Source organism: Bubalus bubalis, chromosome 3 (genome assembly GCF_019923935.1).
Source record: "Bubalus bubalis isolate 160015118507 breed Murrah chromosome 3, NDDB_SH_1, whole genome shotgun sequence".
Lineage (NCBI taxonomy): Eukaryota > Metazoa > Chordata > Mammalia > Artiodactyla > Bovidae > Bubalus > Bubalus bubalis.
Window position 1 is genome coordinate 41924201 of NC_059159.1, and position 14052 is coordinate 41938252.

The following is a 14052-nucleotide window of genomic DNA, read 5'->3' on the forward strand; positions in this document are numbered from 1 at the left end:
GGGGTGTGAGGTATGAGTGAAACAGTTCAAGGGAATTAAGACACGCAAACCTCCAGTTATATAATAAATAAGTCATATTATTAAATAATAAATAATATACAGCATAAGGAATATGGTCAATCATAATAACTTTGTAGGGGGACAGAATGTTACTAGATTCATCATGGTGATCATTTCCTATCATATAAAAATGTCAAATCATTGTGTACATTTGAAACTAACATAATATTGTACATCAATTATATTTCAATCAAAAAATGCTTGGTAGAAAAAAATTTTTTTCTTAGAAATCTTAGAATTCTAAGTTGGACATTAAAACTGGAATTACCATTACCAACTTAATTTCCAAAACATTCAGGTTGTCACTAAAGCACCCCTTCATTGGAATTCTAGCTCAATTCTGACTTAACAACTTTTAGTATTGCACTGTTGTGAAAAACACATCTAGTTCAACTAGATGGTAATGGTAATTACCATTGTATGGCATGAACAACTAGATATAGCCATCATGATCTAAGGGAGGTGTTATATGGAGGGATTCCATGGTGATAGGATGATGTTGTTTATCACATCCGTGTACTGCTTCACTCGAGCTTGAGCATATTCCCTCTGGGTGGCACTTACATTGTCTTGGGTTTCGGAGTGTACCTCTGAGCACTTTTGAACTTTGGTCATAGAATGTTTCCAGCAAGGCCAATGTCCTCTGACGATCCAAAAACCCTACCTAAGCAGAAAGTTGGCAATCAGTTGTTACATGAGATTTGAAACTTTTATGTAGATGGAATATTGAAACTCCTAACTATGCTTTTTATCCCCAAATTTCTGCACCTTCTTAGCTCCAGTTCATACTTATCTTAAAACACTGTCAATAGTGTGTTTCACACACTATTGTGTCATATAATCAATAATATGTCATATTTCACATTCTCTACTAGGAGGTTACATTCAGATCTGCAGACAATCCAGAACAAATATTTAGGTCATTATGGTATGCATTTACAGCTTGTTCCCAACTTCATATAGTATCCTCTTTTTCTTCTTTCATCCTTCTTAAAATCTATGTTCTTTTGTTGCTTTTTATCTATTCTTATAAGCTTCCTTATAAGGACTGATGCTGAAGCTGAAGCTTCAGTACTCTGACCACCTGATGCGAAGAGCCAACTCATTAGAAAAGACCCTGATGCTGGGAAAGATGGAAGGCAGGAGGAAAAGTGGATGACAGAGGACGAGATGGTTGGATGGCATCACTGTCTCAACGGATATGAGTTTAAGCAAGTGCCGGGAGATGGTGAAGGACCCCAGGCTGCAGTCCATGGGGTCACAAAGAGTCAGACATGACTAAGTGACTGAATAACATAAGCTTCCTTAAATCTTTTCAGGAATATGGGGATACAAAGAAATAAGCATAACGTTCATAAACAAATATATTTAAGTAAAGTTGGAATCTATTTTTGCAAATTCATTTGGTGTCCTGGCACAATAGTGCGTTCCTAAATTCCCTGATGGCTCAGTTGGTAAAGAATCCGCCTGCAATGCAGGAAACCCCAGTTCAATTCCTAGGTCAGGAAAGTCCCCTGGAGAAGGGATAGGCTACCCATGCCAATATGCTTGGGCTTCCCTTGTGGCTCAGCTGGTAAAGAATGCACCTGCAATTTAGGAGACCTGGGTTCAATCCCTGAGTTGGGAAGATCCCCTGGAGAAGGGAATGGCTACTCACTCCAGTATTCTGGCCTGGATAATTCTATGGACTGTATAGTCCATGGGGTTATAAAGAGTCAGACACGACTGAGTGACTTTCACTTTCACTTTCAAATCCTATTCCTAGAAATACTTTTTGATATAAACCTTTCTTGTTTTTTAAGAAGCAGAATAAAATGTGGTAGGCTTTCTAGTCCCCAAAGAGAAAAGCAGCTCTTTTCTCTAGGAAGACACCAGCATAGACAAAAAAAAAAAAAAAAATCCTAAGCAACCCACTCTTAAAAATGGGAACGAAACTTAGAGACAAGTTATAAATCACATGCAGTGCCACTCAAGATGTAGTCTGCAGGCTGGTACCAGTCTGTGTGTGATGAGAAAGGTAGGAATTGAGAATAGCATCTAGAAAATGTTATAGCAACTTAAGAAAGTAACTGATAATAAATCAGATTTGAATCTGGTAGTAACACAATGTGGACTGTATTTTTTTTTAATCAGTAGCTATTTATTAAAGTTGAAGAGAAGGGACTTCCCGGATTGCCCAGTAGTTAGGACTTTGCCTTCCAGTGCAGGAGGTGCAGGTTTGATCCCTGGTTGGGGAACTAAGATCTCACATGTCTTGCAGCCAAAAAGCAAAACATAAAACAGAAGCAATGTTGCAATAAATTCAATAAAGACTTTAAAAAAAATGGTTCACATCAAAAAAATCTTTTTAAAAAAAGTCAAAGGGAAAACCAAGAGAAATTGTAGGAACTGGTAAAACAAACAAAATTAAACATAAATGAGTAATTTACTTCCCTGTGTTTGTTAATAGCTCTTAGATTAGAATATGTTTGGATTGTATTTTTATTTCCTTTTTCCCTCTTAGTAATCCATTTTCCGGAGAAGGCAATGGCACCCCACTCCAGTACTCTTGCCTGGAAAATCCCATGGATGGAGGAGCCTGGTAGGCTGCAGTCCATGGGGTCGCTAAGAGTTGGACACAACTGAGCGACTTCACTTTTACTTTTCACTTTCCTGCATTGGAGAAGGAAATGGCAACCCACTCCAGTGTTCTTGCCTGGAGAATCCCAGGGATGGCGGAGCCTGGTGGGCTGCTGTCTATGGGGTCGCACAGAGTCGGACACGACTGAAGTGACTTAGCAACTTAGCTGCAGCAGCAATCCATTTTCATTATCAGTCCACATATTAAAAATATCACCATCAACAACCTAAAGACTGGTCCTTCACAACAGATGGTGTGAGAGGCACTACTTTAAGAGGCTTCGCCTACCTTCCCACGGTCACAGTGCAGGAAGAGGTCAGCAAACATCTGTCTCCGCATGTCAGTTTTTATGACCTCCCTGAATTCGGCCGCACAATGGCAAAGGTGTTTAAGGAGCTTCTCAAACGTTTCACTCTTAAAGCCTGCAATGTGCAAAGAGATGAGCTGTGAAGAAAAAGAGGATAGGTGATTGATTAAAAACCGTGTTCTTCACTTGGATTTTTTTCCCCCAAGGATTCCATTGATGTGCATGCAATTATTGGCTGCAATTTTTTCCATATCATCTGCTGTCACTTAGATAAAGCATTTTCAAATGAATGCTGCTCTATGGCTATGCTGCAGAGAGAGGGGATCAATACAGTCCCCAACACCATAGACCAGTTACATACACCATAGACCAGTACACACTGTTGGAACAATTTCCCTCTAGGTCACATCAGTCTTATATGGGAGCAGTTGTTAACCTCACGGTATGAAACAGCAGCAGTCATAAAATGTGGCCAGTAAATGAATAGTTCTTCAAATGGAATGCAGTTTTTCTTTTGATGTGGGGGATATAAGAGCATGTGTTTTCATTTTCCAAGACTGGTTACATTTAATTACTGGCGCGTAAGGGACGGGGGACAGCTTCCCAGGTGGCTTGGAGGTTAAGAATCCAACTGCCAATGCAGAAGATGAAGGAGACATGGGTTCAGTCCCTGGGTTGGGAAGATCCCCCGGAGGAGGGCATGGCAACCCACTCTGGTATTCTTGCCTGGAAAATCTCATGGGCACAGGACTGGTGGGGTACAGTTCATGGGGTAGCAAGGAATCAAGCACAACTTAGAAACTAAATGATGACAACAAATACTTAGTCTATGATTTGCTTTTTCTTTTGAAAGGGTAGAATCTGAGAATATCTATGCTCTTAGGTTATACCTCTTGAGGCCTGGTGAATAGAATCCCAGACGAGAAATTGTTCGCTTAGAAGGTAAATGCATCTGGGGTCTTCCCTGGTGGTCCAGTGGCTAAGACTCCAAGTTCCCAATGCAGGGAGCTTGGGTTCAGTCCCTGATCAAGGAAAGAGATCCCACAGGCAGCAAATAAGAGCTCACATGCTGCAACTAAAGATACTGTGTGCTACAGCCAAGACCCAGCACAGCTAAACAAATAAATATTTATTAATAAAAAGAAGGTAAAAGCTTCTGTATTTTTTGGTGGGTTTTGACATCAGGCTTGTATACCCTTTTTCACTCTTACCTTTTGCACTCCCACAACTAATTTATGAGTGGTCGTTTCTCCTCAGCCTCAACATCAATGTGTATTACTTTCCAGATTTCTGCTAATTTGATAGATCAGGAACATTACAATCTTGTTCTTTCCTTGACTATAAGTATCTCAGTGAGTTTCTCAGTGGGATCTTTTTAAAGTGTTAACCCACTTCTTTCTCTGCCCCAAGCAAAGAGGTAGCCAAATTTGTACAGAATGACCCTGCTTCCATAGCTAGATTTCCATATTTCACTTCGTCTTTAATATCATCTAGGGAAATTTAGGATGTATTATGTAAATATGACTTGAATCTATATTAGTGAACCATAAACCATCCTTCAACTGGCTTAGAGATCAAAAGAGGGAAACTTAAAGCAGAGCAAAGGAGCTTTTCTAAATATTTCATTTCCTTAACAGCTTCTTGATGGGTTGATGAGCACAATTAAGTTCTCATTTGTTGCCTTGGGAAGCAGAGTAGTGTATAGGTTAAGACCTCACATTTTTTCCGGGTTCAAACCTCAGTTCCTATATTTACTGGCTGAGTAACCTAGGATGAGGGAAGATACCCCGGAGAAGGAAATGGCAACCCATTCTAGTATTCTTGCCTGGAAAATCCCATGGACAGAGGAGACTGGTGGGCTACAGTCCATGGGGTCGCAAAAGAGTCTGACACGACTTAGCGACTAAACGACAACCATCGCCTTGAATGAGTCACTGGACTTTACAGTTCCTTAATCTGTTCCTTAATAGCTGCCAGAGTAGCTATTTCACTGGGTCATGGAGAGGCTCCTTTATATAAACGGAGCATAGGTATTTCATGCATTAAGTTCTGTGAAGTCTCATTTCCTTTTGAACTAGGTAAAGAAATTGATGGAGAAGGTTTTCTTTATAAAATAAAAGTCCTCTCAGCTGACATTCACATTTTAAAAGGAAAAATCCAACGAGATCAGTGGTTCTCAAAGTGTGGTCCCTTGAGAACTTATTAGAATTGAAAATTTGGGGGCCCTACTCCAAACCTACTGAATCAGAAACTCTGGGGTGAGACCTAGAATCTATGTTTTTAGAAGTTTTCCGAGTGATTCTTTCACTCAAACTCACTGAAGTTTGAACTAGATGGTCTGGGGAAACTGGTCCTAATTATACCAGTATTCTAAGATCCTATTGTTCAGTCCTCAGTCAATTTTTCTTGAATAGTAGATACTTTTCTCAATTACTGGTAAGGTAGAATTACTGAATAATTGATATTTTCTGGCAATATTGTGGCTCTGTCTTCTAAAGCTGAAATAAAAATTACTTATTCATGAAAAGATTCCTCTTGTTGGGACTTCACTGGTGGTCCATGGTGGGATACAGGTTCGATCCCTGGTCAGGGACTAAGATCCATCATGCTATGCATGGCCAAAAATAGAGAGGGAGAAAAAAAAAGATTCATCTTGTTTTGGATTAAGCTTTTGGGAACTGACCTCAAAGCCATATGAGTTTTCTGGCTGTGGGAATGCTATCAAGTCAAGAATTAGTTTAACTGTTTGGCCAAGACACATTTGAACATTCTAGATTTATAGTCTATGGATTTTCTGAATGAGCATGTTCTGTAAGCCTGGGCTATATGACATGAAAGACTACCAGATGCCAACTGAACTCCATATCAAATTCCAAATAGAACAATTACAGCAGTCTGCCAGGGTCTCTTGTAAAAACAAAAAAGTGAAAACATATCATAGCCTTTGTGTTTTCACATCCTCCCAAGGAACGAATCAATTACTATCCATAAATCCTGACATAATTGCTTAGATGAATTTAAGAATATGATTAACTACTAATATCCTTCTGTTTAATCACTTTGTGAGCTGTCAAACATTTGAACTGTGCTCAGTCACGTTATCTGTATGTACTGGATCCCAACGTAATGAATTCTAGGCTTTTCATTTCTGACAGGAAAATCACAACGTTGAGGATGAGGTAAATGTCATGTTTAGGAGGAGCCTGGTGGGCTGCAGTCCATGGGGTCGCTAGAAGTCGGACACGACTGAGCGACTTCACTTTCACTTTTCACTTTCATGCATTGGAGAAGGAAATGGCAACCCACTCCAGTGTTCTTGCCTGGAGAATCCCAGGGACGGGGGAGCCTGGTGGGCTGCCGTCTCTGGGGTCGCACAGAGTCGGACACCACTGAAGCGACTTAGCAGCAGCAGCAGCAGCAGTTATCATTACCTTCTACAGCCTTGGGATTCACACATTTAATTATAGACATACAGGGGAGTTCATGAAGTGGGTGACCTGAGAGCAACAGTAAGAAACTGTGTTTGGAAACTATGTTAGGTATTAACTTCCGAACTGTATTTGTAAGCTTTGGCAGTAAATAACATTTCAGAAATGTCTGCAAACAAGAACTAGAGAATATTGAAATACACAGTATATATGCTGTCTATCACTGAAGAAGTGGTGTGTTCATACAGCATGTGGAATCTAGAAAAATGGTACTGATGAACCTATTTGCATAGCAGAAATAGAGACTCAGACATAGAGAATAAGGGTAGGGATACCAAGCGGGGGAGGAGGAGGGTGGGATGAATTGGGAAACTGGGATTGACATGTGTACACTGCTATGAATGCAATAAATAACTAGTGAGAGCCTGCTGTATAGCACGGGCAGCTCTATTTGATGCTCTCTGGTGACCTAGATGAGAGGGACATCCAGAAGGGAGGGGACATGTGTATATATATGGCTGGTTCACTTTGCTATATGGCAGAAACTAGCACAGCGCTGTGAAATAACTTTATACTCCAATAAATTAAAAAAAAAAGACGACTGTTCCTTTTAAAATTTGTATAGGGAACACAATATCTACTTGAACAACTCACCGTAAATATGATGCAAATGTTAAGTTTTGCCTCCTAGAAAGAGTTGTCTCACGGGAGCCAGAGCGCTCTGAGAATTTAAAATGAACTTGACACTCTCCCAAAATATATTTCTTATGAGTCTAAATATTCTATTTATAATCAAAACAATCTCAAATAAACTAGCACATTTTACATTTAAAATTGTTCCTGTCAACGTACACACTGCTATATTTAAAATGGGTAACCCAACAAGGACCTACTGTATGCCACACGGAACTCTGTTCAATATTATGTAGCAACGTAAATGGGAAAAGAACTTGGAAAAGAATAGACACACATATATGTATAACCAAATCACTTTACTGCACACCTGAAACTAACACAGCATTTTCAATCAACTATACTCCAAAAGAAAATAAAAATTTAAAAGAAATCGTTCTTGTCAATAAATAAACGTTTAAAGCATTGTTCTTAGTGATCTTTCTAAAGTAAGGAGCTACAAGGTGGAGACACGTAAGTAGAAGAATTTTAAAACTCATGAACACTAGAAAACTTTCCTACACTAATCCTGGTCCACTGAGGTCTCATTTTTATTCTACTGTGCATCCCTCAGCACCATAATAAAAACATAATAGTATAACTCATTATGTTTTGCACCTGTTCATTGCTTTGTAATTGTCTTTTTGTGACATGTGTTCTTAACTTGGGGACTTCCCCAAGGGCTCAGCAGGTAAAGAATCCACCCGCAATACAGGAGACTCAGGTTCAATCCCTGGGTCAGAAAGATCCTGTGGAGGAGGAAATGGCCACCCATTCCTGTCTGGGAAATGCCATGGACAGAGGAGCCTGGTGGGCTACAGTCCATGGGTCTCAGAGTCAGACACGACTGAGCATGCATGCACATCCTTAATTTGCTTATATTTTGATTCTTTCATTCCCTGTACCCTACTCTGGCTTCATCCAGTGTATGTATGCACATGTGCACACACATACACACATGGACATAAATGCCTGCCTATACCCACAGGCACACTCCCATACAACAATGCATTATTTGATCCTTAAGTGTAAGAAATACAACTCGAACTTTGAGCTCTGTTCTAGCACAGAGAGTAAATAGTATATACTTAAGAAGTAAGAAACTAGAAGTAAATATCCTAAAATAGCTATTTTTGGTCTTCACTTACTGGAATAAAATGAAAATGATGAAATGATGAATAAAATGAAACAGATGAAAAGAGAGGTTACGGTCAACAAAAAGATTATCATCTGTTCATTTACCCACCAGAAAACAGAAATGCTAGAAAAATGATGTGAATATGGAAGTATATGTGGCCATTCGTTCTCTCCATTTGTCTTTTTCTCTATATTATCAGTAATTATTAATCAGTGACTCTTATTTTTTCCAAACATGCTCCAACCTGAAGGCTAATTACACTGCTCATTAAAACAATTAGAGGGGCAATTGCATGGCATAGTATCGCCACTGGGTGGCGCCTGTGTGTGTAATAGCCGACATGTATAATTTCATTTTTTTTTTCAGTTTCATTGAGTGCTGGCAGAATAACTTTAAAACACACCTCTTTAAAAGCAAATATTCCATCCATGTTATACATGAACCTTATAAACTAAAGTTACCTCAATAAAAAATAAATTTTAAAAATTTATCTAAATTTAGATAAATTTAAAATTTTTTAAATTTAGATAAATTTTTAAAAATTTAGGTGTCCTAAACACTACTTCTTTGTCTGATGTCATGTCTTAGTGATTTATTGATCAGATAATTAAATATATCCAATAATATTTTATATAAGAAATACTTCCTTGGTTTCTGTTGATGTAATAGCTCTTCACTCTAAATAAAGTACCTTAAGATGTGCTATTTGCATTTTAGGAGAAGGTGGGAAATATCAGAAAAACTATTATTATTAGCCCAAACCACTCATTAAAAATTTTTTATTTATATAAATACACATATACGTATGCACACACATATATATAGATATATACATCTACAAAGGTATTACATAGAATGCTAAAAGTTCCTATTAAGTGTGTGCATATATATATATGACTTCCCTGGTGGCTCAGAGGGTAAAGAATCCTCCTGCAATGCGGGAGACCTGGGTTCAATCCCTGGTTGGGAAGATCCCCTGAAGAACGACATAGCAACCCACTCCAGTATTCTTGACTGGAGAATCCCTATGGACAGAGGAGCCTGGTGGGCTACAATCCATGGGATTGCAGAGTCGGACACGACTGAGCGACTAAGCACAGCACATATATATATATTTCACCCTTACCCATTTTCTTCTTTAATTGTGTGGACTTACATACATATATACATATACACACAAACAGACAAATATCATATATGCTTATATACATATACGTATTCATATATGATATGTATTTATGTGTATATGTACATATTGTTGAATTAATTTAAATGAATGAAAGGAGGAAATAAAACTGACATCAGACTTCACAACATCCAATACCAGAAAATAATTAAGCAATGTATATATTGTTTTGAGGTGGAAAGAAAAGGTGATGCAAATACAGTATATTCATTCAAAATACAGTTTCAGAGGCAATATGCAGGCATTTTCAACATAAAAGAAGTCAGAAAATATAGCACTCTTGTGACCTTCCTGAAAAAACTTTACAAGAAATTTAGCTAATTAAGAGATGAATAAAAATAAATAACTCAGGAATAGAAAAACCATTGTAAAAAGACAGGAGGTGAACCTCAAATCCATTTAAATATTAGACTAAGATTAATCAACTATAGGAATTGTAATTACAGGAAAAAAAGTAAATAATGTAAATCTGGATAAAATAACTTGGGGGAATTCCCTGAGAGTCCAGCGGCTAGGACTTGGTGCTTTCACTGCTGGGGCCTGGGTTCAACACCAGATCGGGGAACTAAGATCCCACGAGCTGAGGGGCACAGCCAAGAGGAAAAACTAATCTAAACTTGGGGAACATAAAAAGAAAAAAAGATAGGAAGACATGAGGAAATAGTAAACCCTTCACCTTTTATAGTAGTGTGTCAAGTGTTATTTTATGTAATTGAAATATGTGATTTAAAAAATGACTGTAACCTTTTCTGATCTTCATCATATTGCCTTTTCTTAGAATGATTTTAGAATAATTTTTGTGAAGGTATGTCCAATTTCAATAATTCCCTTATTTATACTTTAGTTTCTCTTTCCTCTGTTGGAATCAAGTACAATTAAATACTTTTTATTTAAAGTAATTAAAATTTTATAACAAAATTTATGACATCCACATTATATATCCCTCTATTTACTGAGACATTATATACACCTCTACCTACTGAGACAAAAAATATAAAGCTGTTTTAAATGATGTTCATAAGACTAACAATGGTTATTTCTGGGTAAGAAATTAATTATAGGGACTTCCCTGGTGGTCCAGTGGCTAAGACTCTGTGTTCCCAATGCAGGGGGCCCAGGTTTGATCCCTGGTTGAGGAACTAGATCCTGCATGCTACAACTAAGAGTTCACATGCTGCAATCAAGACCCAGTGCAGTCAAATAAATAAATAAATACTTTAAAAAAGAAATTTATGAAAAATTTTAAATCCTCATCTTTGCAGTTTTACAAGTTGTTTGAATACTTTTTGTTTAGTCATGATAATTTTTACAAAATGAACTAATTTTTCCTTACAAAAATATTCCATGATGTTATTAAGAATTAACCCTATTAATAGGTTATGGGAGTATATACATTGTTATTCTATTTTTATATTTATCTGTGCTTTTAAAATTCTTCACCCTACTATATTTTTAAAAAGTTTTAAGACTATAATTTCTCAACTGAGTAAATATTTAGTAGCATTCCATACAATTAGATGTAAGATCTTGACCCAATAATTACTAAAGTATTTTTAAATTTCAAAATGGTTGGGCTTACATAATTTTAAAATGGTTTATTTTCCAGTTTTATTACATAACAAATGGGCTTCCCTGGTAGCTCAGCTGGTAAAGAATCTGCCTGCAATGCAAAAGACCCCAGGTTGATTCCTGGGTCAGTAAGATCTGTTGGAGAAGGGATAGGCTACCCACTCCAGTATTCTTGGTCTTCCCTGGTGGCTCGACTGGTAAACAATCTGCCTGCAATGTGGGAGAACTGGGTTAGACCCCTCAGTTGGGAAGATCCCCTGGAGAAGGGAATGGCTACCCACTCCAGTGTTCTGCCCTGGAGAATTCCATAGACTGTATAGTCCATGGGGTCCCAAAGAATCGAATGTGACTGAAAGACTTTCACTTTCAAGAAAATATAACATCAGACTTCTAGTTTTTGAAACTTACAAAGTTTTCTTGGTGGCCTATTTATGATAAAGTCTGATCAATATTTTTGAAAACTAGATCAGGGTAACTATAGGGACTGAAGTTCTGTATATGCTTGTAAAATGTCTTATTACATAACAGACATTATATTAAATAATGTCTTATATATAGAACAGTATAACAGCTTCTTCATATCCTTATTTATTTTTTGCCTTTTTAAGTTATCAAATACTTAAAAAGTTTTGTTACTTCACACCATACACAAAAATGAACTCAAAGGATCAGATATTTAAATAGATGTATATATTAATTAAAACTCTAAAATATATGAGCATATCTTTATGATCTTTAATTAGGCAATAGTTTCTTGGATATAACATCAAAAGCAAAAGCAACAAAAGACAAAAATAGACAATTGGACTTCATCAAAACTAAAATTTTCGTGTTTTGAAGGACATCATCAAGGAAATGAAAGGAGGGACTTCCCTGGCAAGCCAGAGGTTAGAACTCTCCGTGCTTCTACTGCAGGGGGCATGGGTTTGATCCCTGGTCTGGGAACTAAATTCCTACATGCAACAGTGAGGACAGGAAACTAACTTTTTAAAAAAGAAAAGAAAATGAAAAGATAACCAGTAGAATAGGAGAAAATATTTCTAATATATATTTGACAAGGGATTGTCAAATATATCTGGATTATATAAAATATATAGACAATATTAAAGTTTTAATAACCCGATAATAAAGACAAATAACCCAATTTAAAAATGGACAAAGGATATAAGTAGACATTTCTTCAAAGAAGATATGCAAGTCGCCAATACCTGAAAAGATGCTCAGTGCCATTTTAGCCATCAGAGCCATTTAGCGTTTCAAAAGCACCGTGAGCTACCACTTTACACCCACAGGGTGGCTATAGTTAAAAAACAAAATGATGAAACAAAGCAAACAAACAAACAAAACAGAGAGTAACAAGTGTTGCCAAGGATGTGGAGTGACTACAATGCTCATTCACTACGGGAATGTAAAACAGGGCAGGCAGCCACTGTGGAAAGCAGTCCGGCGGTTCCTTAAAAGGTTAAACATAGAGTTGGTATATGAATCAGCAATTCCGCTCCTAGGTGTATACCTAAGGGAACTGAGACATACACTCACAGGAAAACATATTCACAAATGTTTATAGCAGCATTATTTACAATAATAAAAAAGTGAAAACAGCCCAACTGATGAATGGATAAAGTGCACTATGTCCATACGAAGGAATATTTTGTTTTGTTTTTAGTCGCTAAATCATGTCCAACTCTTTTGAGACTCTATGGATTGTAGTCCACCAGGCTCCTCTGTCTGTGGGATTTCCCAGGCAAGAAGACTGCATTGGTTTGCAATTTCCCTCTCCAGGGGATTTTCCCAACCTAAGGATTGAATCCACGTCTCCTGCATAGACAGGCAGATTTTTTTACCCCTGAGCCACCAGAGAAGTCCATAGATTCTCATTAGTTATCTATTTATACATAATATCAATAGTGTATATATGTCAATCCCAACCTATTAATTCCACCATCCCCCTTGGTCCAGAACAGAGTCTTTATTGGAGTTTGCTCAGGAAAGATAAGGCACGGCAGGGTTAACAGTTTAGGACTGGCAATCTGAATAATCCCAGTAGACTTTGGGGCACAGGACCTGTCCCCAGTTATCTGGCATCTGGTCCTGGGTTGATTTGAGGCAGGGGAAATACTGGTCTGGTGAGTGAGGTTTAAACAAGTAGGTGGTACGGAGTATGTGCTTTGGATCACAGAGACTATATAAACAATTTTGGTCATTAGTTTGGCCCAGTGACTAATGGACACCAAATACTCAAATACAGAATCTAAGAAATCAGAACATAATAGAGACAAGATTGCCAAGTTCTTATCTACATGATAATCATTTCATTTCAAGGTTTCCAGAAATCCTTCATACAGAATCTTGAAATCGTATTTAGTCCACAGTCATCACTGTCCATGAAGCAAGGGTGAAGGAGTGGAGGAGAAAGTTACCTTGACTCTGGTACTCAAAAAACCAAGGGGAATTAGAGGGAAGTCATGAAAAAATATAAATGCAGGCTGAAGAAATAGGACCCTGGTACTGTTAAACCACTTCTTTTGCTTATTCCACTACAATAAAATCATAATTTATCAAGTGTAATTTTGTGTTGACTTTGAAGCAAACAGCCTGAATACTAATTTCTCCAGCTTCACTAACTGTGAGACCTTGTACAAGTTACTTAACCTTTCTGAGCCTCAGTATCTTCATCTATAAAAGTAGGAATAAGAATTGCTCAAGTTTCTGGGAGTTCCTGATTTAATTTAATTTAATCACTTAATGGCAAATAGATGGGGAAACAATGGAAACAGTGACAGACTTTTATTCTCTTGGGCTCCAAAATCTCTGCAGGTGGTGACTGCAGCCATGAAATTAAAAGACACTTGCTCCTTGGAGGGAAAGCTATGATAAACCTAAACAGCAACCTAAAAAGCAGAGACATTACTTTGCCAACAAAGGTCTGTCTAGTCAAAGCTATGGTTTTTCTAGTAGTCATGTATGGATTTGAGAGTTGGACCATAAAGAAAGCTGAGGGCCAAAGAATTGACGCGTTTGAACTGTGGTGTTGGAGAAGACTCATGAGAGTCCTTTGGACTGCAAGGAGAT

The 14052-nt window shown here is 37.6% G+C and overlaps 1 protein-coding gene across 1 annotated transcript in view; it reads right to left on the bottom strand.

The window, feature by feature from the left end:
* EFCAB5 (EF-hand calcium binding domain 5) overlaps window positions 1-14052 on the bottom strand; it is a 91368-nt gene that overhangs the window by 39028 nt on the left and 38288 nt on the right. The window contains exons 9-10 of the mRNA XM_025280948.3: window positions 2969-3124; window positions 625-724 (exon numbers count right to left, since the gene is read on the bottom strand). Coding sequence (XP_025136733.3) covers window positions 625-724; window positions 2969-3124 — 256 coding nt within the window. The remainder of the gene's footprint in view (window positions 1-624; window positions 725-2968; window positions 3125-14052) is intronic.